General features: G+C 34.0%; 3 protein-coding genes across 3 annotated transcripts; all 3 read left to right on the top strand.

The window, feature by feature from the left end:
* Positions 1-1023: 1023 nt before the first annotated feature.
* LOC126705928 (ycf3-interacting protein 1, chloroplastic) lies at positions 1024-8253 on the top strand. The gene is made up of 6 exons (XM_050405151.1): positions 1024-1325; positions 1412-1456; positions 2299-2412; positions 6043-6123; positions 7201-7365; positions 7890-8253. The coding sequence occupies exons 1-6, from the start codon at positions 1056-1058 to the stop codon at positions 7977-7979; spliced, it is 765 nt and encodes a 254-aa protein (XP_050261108.1). The 5' UTR covers positions 1024-1055; the 3' UTR covers positions 7980-8253.
* A 135-nt stretch (positions 8254-8388) lies between these two features.
* On the top strand, positions 8389-10158 carry LOC126705926 (uncharacterized). Its single transcript, XM_050405150.1, has one exon. The coding sequence runs from the start codon at positions 8763-8765 to the stop codon at positions 9912-9914; it is 1152 nt and encodes a 383-aa protein (XP_050261107.1). The 5' UTR covers positions 8389-8762; the 3' UTR covers positions 9915-10158.
* A 4986-nt stretch (positions 10159-15144) lies between these two features.
* Positions 15145-16203, top strand: LOC126705817 (uncharacterized). Its single transcript, XM_050405032.1, has one exon. The coding sequence runs from the start codon at positions 15220-15222 to the stop codon at positions 15946-15948; it is 729 nt and encodes a 242-aa protein (XP_050260989.1). The 5' UTR covers positions 15145-15219; the 3' UTR covers positions 15949-16203.
* The last annotated feature ends 6364 nt before the right edge of the window (positions 16204-22567 follow it).

Genomic DNA, 22567 nt, shown 5'->3' on the forward strand with positions numbered 1-22567 from the left:
TGAGACCTTCTTCTCTTGGCTTTGACAGCGAGCAAACCCCTGGCTGTTGCTGGGTCGTGGATTGCTGACAGGAATCGACGAGATCCAAAGGAAAGTGAAGCCCAGCTGCAGATTGTCGTCTGCGTAGATGGAGATGAGGAATGCGAAGTTAAGGAAAAAGTTTGCAAATTGTCATCTACGTTGTCTGCCTCAGTTCCTACTCATGAAGGAATGAGAAGCTCCAGTGGCACAAAAGGAAAAAGAAGGCCTGAGAAGCTTCAGGCACTTTTATTCTCTCCTAATATAATAAATTTAAATTTGTACTCGTTGTCGGCTTTTTAAAAATTAAACACACACGTACCAAACAAACAATTATTTTTCAAACACTAAAATATGTTATTTGAAACACAGTATCAAACACGTTTTTTGCTTTATGAATACTATAAATACGTGTTTTCATAACACTTTTTAAACCGCATTTTTCACATCATTTTAAACGATGTTACTCAAACTCCTTTACCAAACGGACCCTAACTTATTGTTGCAAATGACCCTTCTTGCCACCACCTCAACCCCTACAATTGTCAATTTCATTGCCAATTCAAGTGTCAAATCCTTCATCCACCCTATTCCAAAAAACGTTCTTGTGGTAACTACTCACTTAGCATTTCAGCCATTCAAGTGTCGTGAGTTATGAACACTAGAATAAGAGATTTAGGATTTCAACTCTACATATATTAAAAACTAATTGGAGTTAAGGCTTGAAAAAAAAATTATTATGTAACAAACACCCAAAATTAAAATTTTATCATATTTAAAAAAAAAATTATAATATAACATTTATTTATTTAAAAACCATGTTGTTCCGAACGTTGTATTCAAGACCCCCCTCATTTTTTCTAATTTCCTCTCCCCCATAATATAATTAAAAAAAAAAAAAAAAAAAAAGATATATAAAAAAAAAAAATAATAAAAAAAAAAAAAACCACTGTGGGTCGGATCCGACCCGATTCGATTCCGACACAGAATATGAAATTCTGAATTTTGAAGATTATGACAAAAAGAATTGCAGAGCAATGGAAGCCATGGCTATGCCACTACTCCAACTCCCACTCACTGCATCACCCTCTTCGTCTTCTTCTTCATCTTCATCTTCTTCTTGTTATAGCATTCCAAAGCTACCCATCTTCTCCAAGAAACTCCACCACCGCTACTCTTGTCGCCCAACAAAGAGTCGAGTGGTTGTACTCGTTGGCAGCAATGAAGAGGCCACAGAGCTAAGCATTTCATCGACCCAAGAGGAACCAGACCCACAAGACCTCGAATACATTCGACAAATCAAAAGGGTATCTTTTATTTTTCTCTTTTATGAACATTCATGCCCATGTTTTTGTTTGCTTAGTTAATAAAGACTCTATCTTTGTCACTGTAGGTGTTGGAGCTTCTCAGAAAAAATCGAGATATGATTTTCAATGAGGTCATTATTCCTTTACTTGTACTATTTTTTATTTGATTTCCATTTGAAATTCTCAGCTTTGCTTTGCTTCCACACATTGTTTTGTTAGTTTATCCTTTATTTTCTTTGACACTTTTTCATAATTTGGTCCCAATTTAGTATTGTTTTGGTTATACTCGTACCATTCTCTTAAATTTGACTACAATATTGTGAATTTAGTAGTTTTGATTCCATATATGGTATATCATGATTCTAGTGTCTGTGTTGTTAAATTACCAATTCTGCCAAAAGCTTAAGCTGTTGGAAAATGGTAAATGTAATGCTATAATTCTAACACTGTGCCTCACATGTGGGCTCAAACTGCCTTTTAAATTTTGAATAGGTGAGGCCCAATGAGTGGATTTTAAATGGGAGGTAGAGTGGAGAAGACATGCTCTGATACTATGTTAAATTATTGATTCTCCCAAAAGTTTAAGCTATTGGGAAATGGTTAATTTAGTCATATAACCACATAGCTCTAACATATGCATTCACTGAAACTTTGTGGGCATGAGCATAAATTGCTTCGCTCGTTAGGGGCAAATACCTCTAGATTCTCTGGTAACTGGATCGGGCAGTGAGGTTAGTTGCCTGTAGGTTTATTTGCTAGAAGTAAGTCCTAAGGGTTCTTCTTTAGAAAGGTTCCATACGTTATTAAAAATAAATTAAAAACTTTACTAAATCTTGGGGATGTTTTAGTGTATTTCATACTTGTCTAGCTATCTCACACTCTCATGTCATTACCAAACTGTCCAATTTTGTGTGTACATTATATTATAAGATGACCCAATCTACCTTTTTTTTTCCTCTTTCCTAATGTGTAGGTTAAGTTGACCATAATGATTGAGGACCCAAGAGAAGTTGAGAGGAGAAGATTACTTGGAATAGAGGATGCGGATACCCCAACGAGGGAGGACTTGGCTGCTGTTTTGGAAGAAGTGAGTCCCTCCTTTTTGTTTTCTTTCCTACTATGACTCATACAAATTTGAAATTGTGTTTAGCTCCATATCTCAGTTCCATGGTGGAAAAAATATTTATTCATTGTCATTTTGTTGTTGAGATGATGCAACCATGTGAACATTTTTTCGTTAATGTTCAATGTGAGACTTTGAGAGTTTCCATCTTTGGGAAATTTTAAACGTTGAGACTGTGCACCCCTTGCTGGATATGCTTCTAAAAGAGACATGTGATCTCCACTTGATACCTTATCACTGTCAAAGCCTTCTACTTCTGATAATCTCAAACTGGCAGTGGCCACTATATATTTATATTTTCCAATTATGTATAATAATTCTGAGTGAGAATTTCTTCAAGATGCCCTCGTGACATTGCTAGAATTAACACCATATTTCTACTTTCAACAAGAGGAATGGAGACCTTTTATAGAAACCTTTCCTTTGTCAGCCATTGATGAAGATAGTAGCAGGTGGATGAATAGGTCATTTGGTCAAGAGGAGGTTTAGGGGCCTTATGTGATTTTGATGGTGACAAAAATCCAGGATTAGATGGATTCAAAATTTTTTTTCTTCAAGTATTGGTGGGGTTTTCTAGAGAAGGATATAATGTTTTTGTTTCATGAATTTTATTCTTATTGCAGATTTGAAAAGTCTTTGAATGCACCTTTTATTACTTTAATACCAATAAAGGGTGGTGCTGAAAACACTTGTTAGTTTAGTTGGAAGTGTGTGTATATTGATCCCCAATGTATTGGAAAATAGATAGAAGGAAAATATGGGGTGGCTTGTGTTTGACTCACAAATTGCATTCATTGGTGACAGACAAAATATGGACTTAGTTCTTATTGTCAATGAGTGTTTGGATAGTTGGCTGAGGAGAAGAGCTCCTAGTGTAGTTTCCAAAACAGACATTGAAAAGTCATGATCATTTCAATTGAGATTGTGTGTTGTTTTGGTTAGAAATGAAAGAATTGGATCCAATTTTGTATTCCACTGGTTTGGTTCTCCATTATGGTCAATGGTTTTATTAGCAGCTCTAGAGGTCTAAGACAATGTGAACCTTAATCATTATTCCTATTAATTTTGGTTATGGAGTGCAGATAGTGGTTATTTATTTGGGTTTAAGGTGGGAGGAGGATATAGGGGTAACGGAAGTTTTGCATCTCCGTTATACTGATGACACAATTGTGTTATGTAAGGCAATTCCACAACAACTTGGATATCCATGATGTGTTCTCCTTTGCTTTGAAGCAGTCTCAGGTATGAGGGTACATCTGTAGAAAAGTGAATTGGTACCTATTGGGGATGTATAACAAGGGATTAATGTCTCTGTTGGGGTTGTAAGGTGGGTGCTTTGCCCATGTATTGGAAGGCTCGAGGTTGTGGAATCACATTATTGAAAGGATGGAACAATGCTTTGTGGTTCAGAAGAAGTTATATCTCTCAAAAGGTGGAAGGATTACATTCATCAAGGGTACATTATCTTCCTTTCCCACTTACTTTATGTAATTTTTCATAATGCCAAGTCATAGTGTAAATCATTTGGAGAAGCTTTAAAAAGATTTTTTGTGGGATGGAATGGGAGATGCCAAAAAGTTTCATTTAGTGGAGTAGGGAGCAATCTTTATTTATTTATTTTTTGTAGAATGGTGGATTGGGGATTTGTAAGCTGAGCACTTTTAATCAAGCTCTTCTAGGGGAAATGATTGTTGTGGTTTTGGGTTGAATGAGAACAGTTATGAGACAGGTTTGTTTATACTATATACAGAGAATAATTTGGGGGGGGGAGGGGGGTGGTGAATGGAGAAGGTATGAGGTTCACATGGGGTAAGGCTTTGGAAATGTATCAGAAGCAAATGAGATATCTTTCGTAAGAATATCAAGTTTATTATTGGGGTTGGTATATGGGTGAGTATCTGGCATGATACTTGGTGGGAAGATTCTTGTCTTAAGGATATATTCCTTGAGAAGTGTAGAATTGCAGTAGACAAGAATGCCTCATTTGTATCTTATTTGGATCATGGAAGTAGTTGGAACCCTCAATTCACTAGATAGCCACAAGATTGGGAGTTTGAGTCTATGAAAAATTTCTTTGAACTGTTGTACTCAAGTAACTTTGAGCCAAGGGATGGATCAGATTTGTTGGAGGCCTTCAAAGGAAGGAAAACTTGATGTTCATTCTTACTATTAAGTTTTTAGGGGTTTATAGGGAGATGTTTTCCTTAAAGGAGTACAGAGGTCCCAAGAAAAGTTGCCCTCTTTGTTTAGATGACAACCCAAGGTAATGGTGGATAATCTCTGGAAAAGGAATATCCTGCTTCTTGGTTGGTGTTATATGTGCAAGAAAAATGGTGAATTAGTCAATCATTTTCTTGGAGCTTTCCCTCTCTTTGAATTTAGCTGCTTGTTCAGTAGTGAGGGACGTTTTGTCTTTTGTGCTGCCATATTTGGAGCCTTTAGGGCTTGGTCTTTTATGATTCCCTTATTTGGAGTCTTTTGGGTTATGACAAAGAAGGTGTCTTAGATGCTTAGACTGTTGGCAAGGGAAATTCCATGCTCATAGAGGTGCTAAAAATTGGAAGGTGGTTCTGTTGTGTGATATGTTGATAATATGGTGTGAGCATAATAGTAGAATGTTTGAAGGGGTCAAGCATTTTAATCATGTCATTTAAAAAAAAAAAAAAAAAATTGTTCTGAGATGCTTGTATGAATGGATGGCTTCCCTTTGCAGTATTCCTTCTAGACAATTTCTAGATCTTATACACTCTTTGAACATGAGTTTGTAATCCTTTGTATGCAGTTTGGTACACTTATGGTGTATTCAAACTGATGCCTTTTTCTTAATAAAATTATTTTACTCATACCAGAAAAAAAAAGGGAAATATTTGTACATAAAACGAAAAGGAATTGTGTTAGTAAAGCCCCTTGTTCAAAACATATTGCATTGATCTTTGACTTCTATGAATGAATAATAAATCCCCTTTCTTTTCTTTCATGCAATATATAAAGAGAAAAAGAAAGGAGGTTAGGCTTGGAGGGTCCATTCATAATAAAGTGACTAAATTAAATGTTGATCTTTAACATACAGCAACTCTCCTTTTTCCGAGCTTGGGATTGGTTGTGAGCAAGATATACGACACTAAGGCTTTGTTGTTCTTGTTGTTGTTGTTAAGCTTGGAGTTTGAAGATTTATCACATCCCTTATTGGCATCACTTTTGATGTATACAGAATCAGCCAAGAAGAGGAGCTTACTTAAACAAATTTCACAATTAGACAAGATAGGTGGATTAATCTAATAACAATTTCTCTGTAAAGAAAAGCGTGTAATATGGTCACTTGTTTACTGTCTTTTATACTTCAAGACTTGTTGATATATCAATTGCAATCTTTGTTGAAAATCTAAAATATTTATCTCTATAGTCCCTACTCGGTATTTATCAAATTTTCCAATCATATATTGTTGTTTTTTCAAATGTATCTCTGTGTTCACCTATTTCATCTCACTAACATAGGAGGAGAAGGAGATGATATCTCTTTCACACGTGAATTGCAGATTTGAAAACTGATTTCATTTATTGGCATAATTCATGGTGCAATTCCGTATTTATTAGGTGAATGAAGGAAAAGTACCAGAGGATCGTGTTGCTCTTCAGATGCTAGCTGAGGAAATGATTCAGTGGCATAATTTGGAGGTACTCTTGTAACTTGAGCATATGGCATTGTTGAATCTATAAATGCTAATATTTAGACAGCTACTTGCTAGCAAGCTTTTATGCTTTTTATTGAGGCGAAATGACATGCAATGAAGATGCTTCCTTATTTTTACTCACTTTGAGGCTCCAGCATCTAAGTGGAGATAAAATGCAAAAGTTTTCTAAGCCATATGTACAAGAACATTGAAACTGCATCTTGATATTGTTTATAGAGGCAACAGGCAACTGTAGTAGTTGTAAGAGTAGGTTAACGTTATAAACTTTTTTCTTTGCAAAGTATTCAGACATTTTAAAGTAAATCTGCAATAGGCATCCAGTCTTCCACTGGGGTAGCAAATAGACTTGTTGAGAAATGAGACTATATACCTATACCAAAGTTTTCTTGATAACTGTATGGATCAATTAATTTATTGGAAGTCTGTTATTGTTGAGGGCTTAAGGCTAACAATGCTATATGTTTTATGTGAAAATTAGTGAATTATTGCTGGTACTTTGAGCTTTGGGTCAACTTTTTTCATAAATTTTTGGTTGCATCAGAATAGACAGAATGGTTCTCCCTAATATGAATGTTAAATGACAATTTTATCTGTTTGACTCTTTATTTGACAGTTTCTTTATCATGTCATGCTTTGTCAATCCTTCTTCAGAGGCTAGAATTTCAGGTCCCCATGTTGATGGAGGTCCTTGCCAAACCCCTTAGATCATCACCAGTAATTGCCACTTGATAATGGTTTGAAGGAAAAAGAAATTTGTATTTTAGAAACCATCTTTCTTAAAAGCTTAGGCTGTCAGGAAGTTGGCTGACAATGTATGTTTAGAGTGCCATGTACTGACATTCAATATGATAACCCAAGTTTAAGCCTAAGACCTTGTCTGGAAGCCAATTTTTCTTAGAGAACCTCTGATATCATCATCAATACAGATTAAATTTTACTAGTCAAGGAGATAATCTTCAGATGGTTATCTCGTCACCACTGTTGTATCATTTTTGTTCAGCTGACTTTGCTTTCAATTTCCTTGAAAGATCTTGTTTCCACATACTGTGTTTATTGTTAGGTTGAAGCTCCAAAGAAAAAGCCTGGCAAATCCCTATATGCAAAAGCCACAGACACTGGAATTGATCCTAAAGAGGCTGCCAAAAGACTGAACGTTGATTGGGATTCAGCTGCTGAGATTGAAGATTCTGATGCCAGCGATGACACAGAAGTACCTCCAGCGCTGGTTTGTTCCTTAATCTTCTCTTGAAAAGTTAATAGGGGTTTTCTCATTGGTATTTGGTACTAGGCTTAGGCTATGACGCAGCTTTTGGCCAACATATTTCGAAGTTGCTGCAACGGTCCTGGTTCAAATAGTGTCACAATTGTCAAATTTACATGTGGGAACACTATATTGTCTCTCTCTCTCTCTCTCTCTCTCTCTTTTTGGTTTTTGTTTTTTTGATAACGTGGAATCTCACCAGGTAGGGCCCTTTGGACCCACCCCTGGGGAGTAAACCACAAATACATGACTCCGCTAGAATGCTATATTGGTTCTTATGCCCCATAAAGTTTTGACTGCTTAGTATTTTGAAAACACATTGCACATTGTATCAGTAATGAACAGTCAAAAGAAGCTAATTGTTAAAACATGGCTTCACAATCATCCAAATTTCCTAGTGAATATATGAGCATTAAGAAGTTTTGATGGTGATTTTCTGTGTTAGCTAATCCTTGAAATATGTACTGAGAAAACTTGTTCACTTGCAGGGTTATGGAGCACTTTACCTGGTCACGGCTTTTCCAGTCATCATTGGTATCTCAGTGGTATCAATTTTATTTTTCAATTCTCTCCAGTAGATCTTGCCATCTTGTATAGTCTCTGTGCCTTGTTATGGACCTATTAGTGTCAATGGTCTTCACACGAGCTTGTAGATCATAATCATGAAATTAAATGATAGTTTCTGGGAATTATGTAATTGCTGTAATGATATAGCTTTTTCCTCTTTTCTCCCTTTTCTCCAATACACGAGCTATATAATGTTGTATCAATGATACACGAGCTATATAATGTAGTATCAATGTATAACATTATTTATTCATTAAAAAAAAAATGTATGACATTTTGCATCTACTATATTTGCTACTACACTGACAGATGTAAATATTAGTGTCAAATGGCCCTGCAATAATTTTATTTCACGTTTTGTAGATGTAAACAAACCCACATTAGTTATCGGCTTAAATTGCTCCTTAATTCTTACATGCATGAATTTGGATTTTTATATGTTGTTCATGTCAGCACTTCAACCCTTGTAAGTTCGCGTATGTTCGTGCGGGCGCATATTCTATGTTGCATTTAGGAGACTTAATGTTTATTATAGTTATCCTTCATTATTGTACAAAAGTCAGCTCTTATCAGAATTTAAAACAAGACAGATGTTCTCTCAGGAATTAGTGTTTAAATATAAATATGGAACATTGCATTTAGCTCCCTTTAAACAAAGGAGGGAAGAGAACGTGGGAATCACTATGAAGATGTTGGTGAATATGCTGGGCACGTTTTAACTGACCCTTGAGTAGTCATTCTCTTTTAAGTAGTCCAGTGATTTCTTTACCTCACAATCTGCATCGTTCAACACCATGTCCCTTCCAGTTTCAGATGCAGTTATTCCTACCACAAAACACACAGTTGAAGTCGATGTCCATCTGACTACTGAACATCCCCATCATTTGGATTTTTCAACCTCACGAGGAGGTGCTCAAGAGGCAGATGAATTCTATGACGAAGTTGAAGTAGATGCCAATATGTCTCCTGATCATCCCTATGACTTTGAGAAAGAGAGCCTGCAAAAGGAAAAGCAGATTTCAGTGGATCCTATATCCTTGCAAGGATCATCAATGGGAAAGGCAAGCTTTAAACTAATGTTGCCACCTCTACCACCTGCAAAAGGGTTCTTAAGTTGCAGCCTTCCAAACTCAGCCAATTCATCTCCTCGATTTAACTCAGCTCCATTGAAGAAGAAATCAAGGGACGGAAGCAAAGAAAATCCCAGGCAAGTCTGTAATCTGGCACGCCAGCACTCGGCAGCAGATGATCATGTGCTCACCCCCCTGCAACGAGAGACTTACTTACAAAGGAGCAAATCGTGCTATGAAGGAAGAGCACGTGCATCGGCAGATGATTTTGAACTTTGGTTGACTAAACCAAATTCTATTGAATATGACAACAAGAATGATATCAGCTTTTCCATAACTGAACCCAACAAAGATAGTCATAAGACTACAAGGAGCATGGACGGTGGTGATGAGGAATTCAAATGTGGTGCTTTGTGTCTATTCCTGCCAGGCTTTGGTAAGGGAAAGCCAGTGAGAGCAAAGAAGGAAGTAGTAGATATCGAACATGTGGTGAATATCGAAAATGTGATCTCCAGGAGAGTTTCCTTGGAAAAATTTGAATGTGGGTCTTGGGCTTCATCAGCCATAACACATGACAGTGAAGATGACTCTAAGAGTCTCTACTTTGATCTGCCACTGGAGTTGATCAGAACCAGTGTTAATGATGCACACTCACCAGTCACAGCAGCATTCTTCTTTGATAATGATAAAAAAGGGGTTCTCAAGAATGGCTCCGCAAGACCAACAGCCAAGAAATCAGATGAATCGCCGCGCCATGTTCGATTCTCTCTATCATCCCCTAGATCACAACCTACCTCACCGGCTTCTTGCATTACACCTCGTTTGCTCAAGGCAAGGGAGGAGTTCAATGCCTTCTTAGAAGCACAGGGTGCTTGAAATGTTCTAACTTGTTTTGTAATGCTGTAGCTCTTCATTGTCAAGAGTGAAGAGCATAAGCAAGAGTGAAGAGCATAAGAGGCCTGGATTTTCTTTTTTCCTTTGGTCATTTTTGGAATTCTGTTTCACAAACTACCACTGTCATGGTTGTATTAGCCCTTGAAGAGAGGGTGCGCATGATATTTTGGAGTAGAATATATAAAATTAACTTTAATAATATGATTTGAACATAGTTTCGGGTGCATCATGTTTGTATCATACTAAACTAGATGTAGTTATTGATAAGCCCCTCATTATCTGCTTTAGTGATGAGCACCCCCAAGATGTTCAAGGAATATAGGATGTATATAGATTCTTTAAGGCCACAGCTTCAATCCTGAAAGCTGGATTATTTGATGTGTAGTGCCTACAAGTATGCCCAATCTGACAACAATTCTAGAAGCTCCTACTCCAATTTTCTTTTGGTGGCAAAGAAAATGGAAATTAATAGAAAACAAGTCCAAATTCATGCCTTACAAAACCAAGCATATTATTCAAATTACTTAAGAGTCATTTTTAATACAAATGATCCAAGTTACTTGAATAGTTTAACTAACAAAATTCATGAATATACATCTTGAAATTATAAAAATAGACTGCTAATTTATTGTAGTTTTATATGATGTTATGAATTCGTACAATCCATTTCTTATAAATAGAAAATTAAATTAACACATTATACACTTAAACCCATTTTAGATCATTGTCCCAAATAAACATACAAAATGAGTAGTTTAGAAAGCTTTCTGAATGATATTTTAGTAAAATTTTCTATATAGTTGATAATGATTCCGCGACTTTTTTAGGAAACATCAAAATAAGGTATAACTAAAGCATTTAGTTATATACCTAAAGGTATATATATATTGAAGGAAGTGTTTAGTTATACCTTGGTTCGATGCTTCCTAAGAAAGTTGCAAAATCATTACCAACTCAAGAGAAAATCTCTACCAGCCTATCATCTTGAAGGCTTTCTAAACTATTCTTTTTGTATGTTTGCGTGGGATAGTGATCTAAAATGTGAGTTTAAGTGTATAATTTGTTGATTTTATTTTCTTTTATAAAAAATGGGTTGTACAAATTGATAGCATCATATAAAACTTCAATAACTTAGAAGAGTATTTTTATAATTTCTGAATTTATGTTCATGAATTTTAATAGTTAAATGATTCAAGTTATTTGGATTTTGTATTGAAAATGTTTCTCAAGCTAGTAAAATGAATAATATGTTTGGTTCAAGTAATTGTAATGTATGAGTTTGGACTTGTTTATTAGGAGATATCAGGTGCTGAATTGCACAATACGCAATAATATATAATTATGTTTTAATGGCATATAATATATAATTTATTTATTAAAATATTCATAAAATCATATATTATAATCAATAAATTTTTAACAAAAAAATTGTTTTTCCATAAGAAAATTTTATTTTAGGTATATTAAATTTTTTATTAAAAAAAAAAAAAAAAAAAAAACTGTGTTATCTTGGCCCTTTACAAAACCAACCAAGGGCAACAACTTTTTTTTTTTTTACCAAAATAAATGATTTCATATTGCTTTTTTCTGTCAATTAATGAAAATTTTGTGTCCTTTTATCATCTACTCTGAGCAAATTTGCTAGTGATCAAATATAGTGGGGATTAAGTTTTTCCCATCATGATAGTTGGAAAAGAAAGGGAAAGTAAAGTTTTCCTTGTTTAAAAACTTTTAACTTTTGGCTCTCTATTTTAATATTGTCTTTAATCCCAAACCACTATATTATCATCTAATATTATTGTTTTAATCTTATGAAATATATGAAAGTATGATCATTACATTTCTTACTGAATACATTGCTTCTTTCAATACATTGGTAAATATCTACCAAATCAAAATATTCATACTTTGCAACCAAAAAAAAAAAAAAACACACACACACCAAATGTCATATTAATTTTCACTCAACAATGATAATTGCACAAATTAAGAAAACAACTTACTTTTGATAACCTGTTAAGATGCCTTCTCCATGGAAACTGCACATTGGCCACCCAAAAAGATTATCAAATAAACAAATATTAGCAAAACCTAATAATTAAGTTTCTACATGCATCATTTAAAAAAAAATTAATGAAAATCCAATTGTGAAATCCAAAATATGTCATTTAAACGATTTTTTTTTTTTGGTTTGATTAACTTTTTTTCTTCTTGAATAAGTGTTGCTATAGCATACTTTAAAAACAACTATTGAGGGTACTTTCTCTACAAACTACAAATTTCTTCATCCAAAAGGATTAAAAAACAAAAAACAAAAAAATAAAAACAAAACAAAACATAGCAAAGCCTCATAGTTTCAACATCTAAACAGATCACTAATAACCTCAAATTCTCACTTCCAAAACAACTAATTATATTCCAAACTCAAATAAAATCAAAGTGATATTGAAAAAGAACCTGACACCAGAACACCTAAATACATAAGCCATAAGAGATTTGCTAAAAAGAAAAAGAAATGTGATTCAACAATTAAATCGACGATAACAAAAAGAACCATTAATGGGGAAAAAAGTGGTAGAAACAATTATAAAAAAAAGTGTAAAAGAGAAATAAAATTGAAGAAATAGAGAGTATTGGCCTTTTTTTTGCTGTGGATTGAACTTGGAAAGATTAAGTGAGAGGGGTGGATGTCTGGATGAAGTTATAAGAAATTTATATGAAACATAAGATAGAAGAGAAAGGGCTGAAGGAGATGAAAAGTTGAATAAAGTAAAACGGTAGAATTTAAGAAGATATAAATGAGAAAAATTTAAGAATGCATAAACGGAATGAAATGAAAAATTTAAGAAGATAACAGTTGGAGACAATGAAAGGTTGAACTAAAGAGGCACTAGTTGAAGGAGATAAAATGTTGAACTAAAGAGTCAATAGTTAAAGAGGCCCCTTGCTGAATCCTAAGAGTATAGGAAGAACTTAAAATCTCTCCCCATGACGAGGTTCATTCAATCCTAGGAAAAGTTGAAGAAATGCAAAGTCCGTCCAATAAAACTCCATTCGGAGTCTATCATAAACTTTTTCATGGTCTAATTTTATGGCCGTAGAACCTTGTATGCTTTTAGAAATATTCATAGAATGGACAGGTTCTGAACCAAGAGGACACTATCACTAGCATTTCGTCCTGGAACAAAGCTAGCTTGCAGTGGGTGAACTAGATCAGTGAGTGTGTAGTCTGAGTTAAATTTGATTTGCCAATACTTAAGTTTGTTATTGATCACATTTCTTAATAAAAATCACAATGTTCAAATTACCTTCTTTGGAAACAAAGTTTAAAAACAGAATAATAGTTCAATTCAAGAACTACAAGTAAATACAACTAAACATTAAGAGAGAAAATATCAAAATTTAGCTTTTTAAATCATAATTGATAAATCAAATTTGATCTAAACAAGAAGATTAAAATGTAATGATCACTAATTTCAATGAAAACAGAGCTGTTGGTATCATAATGGTTGAAGAAGGGGGATAAAAATAAAAATTTAAAATATATTAAAAAAAAGGTTGAAGAAGGCACTTATGCATGAAAATATTTAGCCAGGGCCCCATAGCTAGGCTTTCTGTTGGTGTTGATTGTTAGAGAAATAATCAAGCCCAACCTGCTTGTATTATTCTTGTCAAGGTTCATTGTATTACTTTAATGCTAATCAAACGCATAATCTTAACTATATTACCATAACCCTAGGGTCAGTCTAGATCCAGATTATCTTATGATTAATCTATTATAAATAAATGTCAATGGGTTCATCGCAACACACATAACTTCTTCTTCTTCTTTTCTAAAAACGATTTTTTTTTAAAAGAATCTCAACATGAATAACTTACTAATAAAGTTGTAACCTTTTGGAATTTTGAGTTTTCTTTATTTATTTATTTATTTTTATTTCTTCCGAGATGATATCAAAGTTGGGTCTCACCTTTACTAACATCGGTACCATGGTTGGACTTGGCGATTATTGTGCCTGATGTAAACAAAGCTGGATGTCATGGGAAGTTTAAGGTGAAAATTGGTGATTTACGAGTGAATTCAGATCAAATGCACACCATGTGTGAGAGGAAAAAGTTGAGAAGGTAAAATAGTAAAAAAGTTGAAATTTTAGATTCAAATTAAATGTTGAGATTAAAAGTAACTCTTTTAACTTTCAATCTTAGCTATCAAAAATACTATTGCATGGTGCATCAAATCTCAATCCAAGATGAAAGGGTGTGTTATTGACTATTGGTAACACGTTACATCATGCAAGGGTCATCAACTCATCATTTTGCTTTGAAAACGACCTTGATGTACTGTGTCAAGAAAACAAAAAATTTCGACTGTGCTAGTATTAGTATCGAATTGCATCATGGAGCATCTAGATTTTGTAATTATTTAATGCTTTGGAGTGGCCCTCCACTCCCTATCCCAGTTGTTACGTCGTGTGTATATGTATAATGGCATTATCAAATTCAGACTTAGAATCACTATTATTATAAGCTTCATAGTTTGTCTCTTATCACTATCGTGCGTGCAAGTGATCTTTGTTTCTTAGTTCTTTTTACTTTTTATTAAACCTATAGTTGACTATTTACATACTAACTATGGCCCTCCCACCGCAAATTAAGCCTATGATGCGTTTCTTGAGGTGTACGGTGTACCACTTGACTACACTGTAGTAAAAGCGATTGTTCTTTCACATTAGTTGAGATATACATTTCGTACAACCAACATTCATAATTTTGTGTGATATTCACCAACGTTCATAATTTTATGTGTGATATTCACATTCAAGACATGAAAGAGGTCATGTATATAGATGATGTACAATAAGGAGTATGTGAAATACTCAAAATCAATTCCCCTTTCGCAGATCTCGAGTGAAAATCCACCTTCCTTTTTTAATTTCTTTTTTCTTTTTTCTTTTTTCTTTTTTCTTTTATAGAAATCCATCTTCTAGTTATAGGAGTGAAAGGCATGACTGATAATTGAATGCACAACAATAATATCTGAGCAGGAGAATCTAATGCAACAAAAAATTGATAAACAAAAATGTAATTATAAAATTAAGGACATTAATACTATATGGATAAGTAACACAATGTTTTCTTAATTGTAAGAGGCCCCACAAAATGTAATGTGAGGTTTCCATGTCTGTTAATATAAGTTCATCTAGTCATCTATGACAAACAAGTTGTTAAAGTTGCATACTCACAGAACTAGCTAGCCAAAGTCATTTCATCATCTATTTAGCTAATCATGTTGAAGATGATAAGGAGAAACGAAAGCAAAGTAAATCCTGGTCAGGCTAACGATGTTGCTGATCATGACCAGAACTCTGCAGTGGAAAATTCTCTCACCAAGCAACCTGAGATTCAGCTACAAAGAAGTAAGTCATGTGGTGAAGGAAGAGCAAGTGCACCTTCAGAAGAACTTTCTCTTAGGCTATCTAAACCAAATGCTACTGAGAGAAATAGTATTAGGAGTCGTAACAACATGGATCCTAGTGAAAAGGCATTCAAATGTGGTCTCTTGTGCCTGTTCTTTCCATTGTTTGGTAAGGGAAAGTTAGCAAAGCCCAAAAGAGAAGAAGCAATGATGATAGAAGAAATCATATCCAGGACAGTTTCCTTAGAGAAATTCGAATGTGGGTCATGGGCATCATCGGCTATATGTCGCGGCAGCGAGGAAGGTGGAGACTCCAAGCATCTCTACTTTGATCTTCCATTGGAGTTGATTCGAAACAGCAATGTGAACGATGATGCAAATTCACCAGTTAAAGCAGCTTTTGTCTTTGATAAAGACCGCAAAGGAATTCTCAAGAATTGCTCCACAAAAGCAGTAACAACCAAAAAACCAGACGAATCAACTGGCCGCCATGTTCGTTTTCCTACATCGTGTCCTGAGTCGCCAGTTTTATGCATTTCACCTCGCTTGCTCAAGGCAAGGGAGGACTTCAATGCTTTCCTAGAAGCTCAAAATAAATAAAAAGTATCATGAAATCTCAGTATGTAGCACTAAGTACTTCTTTTGTTCTCTGTTTTTTTTTTTTTTTTTTTTTTTTTTCAATGATGCATTTGTGTTTTGGTCATTTTCCTTTTAATTTTTTGGTGGCCAAAATGCTAGCAGTGTGTCTTTTGGTTGTTTTAGCACCTTAGTGGACCAGTGTATGATATTTTTGAAGGTCATTTATCCATATCAATATATATCTTGCTTACAGATAGTATTAAGATTCAAGTTCAATTGATGAAGAATTTCTTTTAGTTATGATTTAAATTCAAGTTGGTTGGTTTCTGCATGAAAAAATTGTGTTCTTAGGAGTTGTAATCATTGCAAAGTAAATATGAAAAGTATAGAGGCAGTTTATTGTCAAAGGTCTTGAGTTAAAGAAGACTCGCTCGAGTGAAAATCCAAGTTAATTAGGCATAAATCTCGCTCGACCCTCACTAATTGATATGGTCCAATGATTGACTTTGTTCAGTTGTTGCACTAACTAGTTTAACTTAACTTTTTCATATACAAATATAAACACAACTCTTGTTGGCTCCTTAAAAGTAAGTTGTCAAAAAACCTCTCCACGGAAGTTTCTTTTGAGAGTTTCTCTCCATAAGTCTAACCATGAAATTATACTTGAATTTAACACACCATGAACATGTTTCTTGCAAACCACAAAAGTTTCAAGCCTCCACCGTTGAATTCATTAAGCGGTTTTTCTATGGACACACGCTCACACACTTTGAAACAAATTGCATATTTTTTAATGTATGATTGGAATACATTATTTACACAAGATCACTAGAACTTAGTGAAAAGTAATCTAATCATTGCTTACCATGTGTCTAACGTGTAGTTCTAGACTTTTTGTTCATTGAGAGTGAACCTCCACAAAGTTTTTGGAACAATTTTCTTCTTCTTTTTTTTTATAATTTATTTTATTTTATTTTTAAAAGGTGCAAACAGGAATTTTACCTAAATTGTCTATAATAGGATGGAATTTAGCCAGAGATGGAATGAGGGGGCTAGCCCTAAAATTCTGAGTTTAGGGCGGAACTGGCTTCTTGTTCCGCCCTAAACTTGAAATTTTATTATTTTTTCTAAAATTCTTTTTTATCTCTATTTCTACCTTAAACTATGAAAAAAACTTTCATAAAAATTTTTTTTATGAAAGTTTAAGGACAAAAATGATTTTCTTAAAAATATTTTCAGTCATTTTTATATAATATAAAAAAAAAAATCAATGTTTTATCCATTTATATTTCATTGCAGTCTATTTATATTGATTTTTGGGCTTAGCTCTTATATCATGTACTTCGGACAAATTCTTCTAAAAAACTTGTACTTCGGGCAAATTTACACAGCCCAGCCCTTTGTCTATTGCTTTGCTGGGATCATTCTTGGTAGGGCCCAGATTTTGATACAAGGTGCATGATCTTTACTTTTTTCTCTCTAAAATATCGTGTGCAAGTTTTTTTTTTTATAGGCAAAACTACAATATTAGTCTTTCAAGTTTGTTGTATGTGTGCAATGAGTCTCTTAAATTTCAAGTAAGCGTAATTAGTTTCCCAAGTTTTAAAAATGAGTTGTATTAGTTTTTTTACTAATTGTCGTTAGTGGTGTTACTTATATGGTTAACAGAACAATGACTTGACATTTTTTTTAATAATGTGACATTTTTTAATTAAAAAATTACAATAATTAGTTTCCATGTTAGATCAAATCTAAATCAAACTGACTTAGTTTAAATCAAATCTAAAATCATAACCCAGTTCCAAATAAAATCACATACGTTTGTGATTTTGGATTCACAAATGCACAACAGCACGAGAGAAAAGGGGGAGAAAGAGACTGAGCGGACCACAACTGCCCCTAGCAATGCCTTTGCCCTTCGCTGGAGATGGTGGCATCCTGACTCCAAGCGATGCCAGCCACTAGTGTGTCTTCTTGCACGCACAGCCATCGACACCACATCGCTCCTCCTCCCCTCTTCGGAAAGCCTCATAGATATTGCTCTTTTCTCTCGTGTTGTTATGCTCCCAATTTAAACAAATAAGCATTTCTGTTTCTTAATAATTTTGAATGGATATTATCATTCCATTTGAAATTGGGTTTGGAATGGTCAATTATTCTTTGTTGATTGGGTATTTTTTTTAATTAAAAAAAAAATTGGGTAGCGGTGTCGCATTGACTCACAACTGAGGACAATATCATACCTTTAAAATGGTATGTACTTACCTTAGTTCTATTTGGATGGTGAAGGACATTTCAAACTTCAATATAAACGAACTTTTCTCAAAGAAAGTATAGACACAAGAAATTTTGGCAGCAGTTTGGTATATGCTAACTCAGTGATTTTTTTTTTTTTTTTTTGATTGGAAAAGTCTACACTCATTCAACTGAAAATGAAAGACAACAAGGACCATATACAAAGCTAGTACAGAGCTAATACAAAAATCTCTCTCTTCCCCTTCTCTCTCGTGCCGTTGTGCGTTTGTTAAACAAAAATCAGATTTGATTTCAATCAGGTTAGTATGATTTAGATACGATTTAGATTCTAACATGGAAACTCATTATTTTAATTTTTTTAATTAAAAAATGCCACGTCATTAAAAAAATACCAAGTCATTATTTTGTTAGCCACGTAAGTAACATCACTAATAATAGTTAGTAAAATGACTAATACAACTCATTTTTTAAACTTGAGAGACCAATTGTGCTCAGTTGAAACTTGAGGGACTAATTGCGCATACAAGATAAACTTGAGAGATCAATATTGTAGTTTCGCCTTTTTTATATGTATAGAAGCCGTATTAATGGTTTACCTGAAACAGGAAGAGGTCGCGAAGTTTTTTTTTTTTTTAACAAATGAGAAAATTTTTATTGCAAGTTTGCAACACAATAAATGGACATGTCCACATTTTAACTTAACTTAAGAGAACTTGCATTAGTGTTTGTATAATATAAAAAAATGACCACATTTTAGCCAATCAAACCAAAAATTTACTTACATCAAGTCATGCAAAGTTTGTAGAAATACATGGTTGTTATGGTAATCATGTAAATTTGTACTGGTACTATTCATTTTCCATATAATTTTTTATTCATTTTTAACATATCTTGAGTATGAAGGAAGAGGGGATGGTGGTTGTTATGTGAAAAAAAATAAACAATTAAAAAAATCAATAAAAATTGATATTTTAATAAAATTTAATGAAAATAAATATTTTAATATGAAATATTTTGAAAAATAAGTATGTAAAATATAAAAAGTAAGTTTTTATATTAAAATAAATAAGAATTTTTGCACAAGCCAAATGTTCTCGATATAAAGGAGCATCCACATCAATGGATGCAAAATCTTGCAAAATGCAAAACACCTTTCATTTTACACATTTTGACCCCAAAAAAAAAAAAAACACCCACATTATTGGGTGTAAAATTGTGTATAAGTGCACAATTGCTATAGTAATCGTGCATATATGCACGGTTAGAGCACCCACAACAGATGTGCCATATGTGCCAAATGTTAAATATTTGGCACATTTGGCACACCAAACACCATTTGACTCCATTTATCAGATGTGTCATATCTTATATTTTTTGCAACATGCTACAGTAGAGTCACAAATTTGCCATGGTACGGAACGGGTGTGGCATATGGATTTATTCTTTTTTTATTCCTCTTTCTCTTTCATATCTCTTTCATCTTCTCCTTCAGCTATTCACCGCCTCCATCTCCACTCTCTCACATATCTCTTTCTTCTTCTCCTTCGGCTATTCACCGCCTCCATCTCCACTCTCCCATACTCTTTCTTCTTCCCTTCCCCCTTTTGTTCGCTCTCTCCTCTCTGTTCATCTTTGACGCTGCCGATTCGCTATTCTCTTTTTCTCCGAGTCGCCGATTCAAGAATCTTAGAGTTGCTAATTTCCTCTCTGTTCTATCTCAGAGTCACTGATTCACTGTTCGCTGTTCTCAGAGTCGCCGATTCGTTGTTCTCAGAGTCGCCGAAATCCTCTCTACCATCACCGATTCGCTGTTCAATCTCGGTATCGCCGATTCGCCGTTCTACATCTACTGCATACAGGTAAGTTCTTCGTCTTCTTTGTGATTCTTTGGGTATTTCAGTGTCTACTTCTATTCTCTCTATCTTCTTAGTTCATATGTGCTGTGTGCTGTGTTATGTATTTGTTTCATTAATTCCAGCATTTAGGCTAAAACCATATGTACCAAAGATCTAATTCCAGCATTAAGAATTTAGAATGATAAAGAGTGAAGCATGGATTCACAAGTGTCTGTGTGTGTGTGTTAAAGGTGAACCTATTAGTCACAATTGCACGAAGCCATATATATATATATTAATAAATCGTTTGCAATAATTCCTGTTTTTGTGCATTCAGATATGCATTTGATTTTTTATTTTTGGGGGGCTCTTTTTGGACTAACTAAATGATTTTTATCTACATATCTATTTAGAGCATGGACTCAAGAAATTATTCATCATTCACTGATGTCATACGGGGGAATATTTCTCTTGAGGATGAACTTTTTGGTGTATCTGAAACTAGTCTCCTATCAGTCGAAGATTCTTCACTGAATGATGAAGTTGCCACATCTAAGAAAAAATCAACATGTGGTGTCAACTTCAGTGTTGAGGAAGACAAGCTACTTGTAGCAACATGGCTTAATACCAGTGTCGATCTTGTGTATGGTAATGAGTAACATAAAACAACATTTTATGGCAAAGTTGCAAAATACTTCAAGGACCACAAGACTGATTCTACACGTAGTACTTCATCTCTAACAACCCGATGGGGAACGATTAATAGGGAAACAGTTAAATTTTGTGGGTCCTTAGCTAAAATTGAAGCAAAGAATGAAAGTGGAACCACGGCTCATGACAAGGTATAAATTTTGCAATGGTCTTTAATTTTTTTAGATTTACAACACAAATGAATTGTTTGAAGAAACTAATTATGTTATATTTATTTAATTTTTTTTAGATTGAGAAAGCAAGGGACTTGTTTAAAGAAATTCACGGTTACTTTTTTCAATTTGAACATTGTTGGCTAATCTTGAAGGATTTTCCAAAGTGGACATCTACTATGCCTAGGGAAGATTCAAGAAAAGAAATGCCTCAAACTCCAGATTCAATAGATCAAGGAGGGGGGGTTTATGGCATTATGGATTTCGAGAGGCCAATAGGTAGAAAAGCTGAAAAGGCTAATCGAAAGAGAAAAGATGATGGGAAAGATATTGCAACGGAATATTTGAAAAAGAAAATGAAAATTCTTAAAGAAGGTTGTGCAGCCGAAAAAGTGAAAGTATGTATCAAAGCGGAAAAGGTTCGCTTGCAAGAGTTGAAAGAGAATGAAAGAATTATGATGCTAGACACAAGTGGCATAAACGAAGACCAAAGAACTTTTTATGATGGACTCAAAAAGGAAATCCTTGCAAAACAAAGATCAAGTCATTCATTGGGTTGAGATGATGTTGGTGATGTCTTGTTTTAACCTTATTTTGGTAGTAACTAATTTTAGGCCTTGATATGTATTTTGTGGCATTTTTTGGGTGTAGCTGATTTTAGGCCTTGATATGTATTTTGTGATCTTAGCAAAAGTTCTTGATTATTTTATTATGTGATTTCGTTGTAGATTCTGGTAGGCCACTGCCATATAAGTAATCCTAACATTTTAGCTTATATAAAATGTCGTGTATTTTCTATGTTTGATTTTATATTACTATAGAATTTATATTACTGTCATGCTTAATGCTGGTGCTGTGCTATTGACGCTGTTGATTGGGCTGAAAGGCCAGTGTGTAAGTGTCCTGATTTTGCTTTGGTGATGTATTATGTATGTTGTGTTAGTGACTGCTGCAGTGTAGTAGTATTAGTGGAGCTTTGCAGCAGTGTGCAGTTTGGCATTGGTTAAGGTTGTGTAGTAGGTATTAGATATATGTGTGTGCTAGATGATAGCAAATGAGGGACATTGCATGGAAATAAGGGATTAGGTGAAACATTTGTCAAGAATAAGCCAATATATCAAACATTTAGGTGACATGCAAATGCTGGAAATTAATTGCTTTTTTTTTAAATTTTATTTATGTTAATATATGATTAAAGATTATATATCCTTTTGTGTTTATGGATTGACCAATTAAATGTGTAATTTAGGACTACCATATTTCATGTTGAATATTTGAAAAGAAAAGAATGAAATAGGCAGATTTATTAAGGGCAAGAGCTTTTAGTTGTCAACATGATTACGATTTATCTATGGTGATGGATAGGTAAATAAAAACCATTCAAAAAGTGGCAAAATGTGATTGCAACCCTTATGCACGGGAAGTACTCATAGGGAAGGAAAAAGCAAAAAAAGAGGATTAGAATCTAAAACATTTAGGAGCTTGCCCATTTACAAGGTCATATAACTAGATTGCATCAAAGCTTTGTGGCATAGGGGATGATATAATGACAATTAAACCTTAAACCTGCAATAACATCTTAATTGCAATCAAACTTTTTTGTAAAGTTATTGATTTCATTTCATATTATGTTTCTTACATCTATATTGATAATTGCTTTCTAATGTTTTCTTCTAATTTATCTCC

This window comes from Quercus robur, chromosome 11 (assembly GCF_932294415.1).
Source record: "Quercus robur chromosome 11, dhQueRobu3.1, whole genome shotgun sequence".
Taxonomy (NCBI): domain Eukaryota; kingdom Viridiplantae; phylum Streptophyta; class Magnoliopsida; order Fagales; family Fagaceae; genus Quercus; species Quercus robur.

Coding starts and splice junctions, on each gene's coding strand:
- LOC126705817 (XM_050405032.1), top strand. CDS start 15,220: ATGTTGAAGATGATAAGGAGAAACGAAAGCAAAGTAAATCCTGGTCAG.
- LOC126705928 (XM_050405151.1), top strand. CDS start 1,056: ATGGAAGCCATGGCTATGCCACTACTCCAACTCCCACTCACTGCATCA. Junction 2,413..6,042: donor TGGCTGCTGTTTTGGAAGAA/GTGAGTCCCTCC, acceptor CGTATTTATTAG/GTGAATGAAGGAAAAGTACC. Junction 6,124..7,200: donor TTCAGTGGCATAATTTGGAG/GTACTCTTGTAA, acceptor GTTTATTGTTAG/GTTGAAGCTCCAAAGAAAAA.
- LOC126705926 (XM_050405150.1), top strand. CDS start 8,763: ATGTCCCTTCCAGTTTCAGATGCAGTTATTCCTACCACAAAACACACA.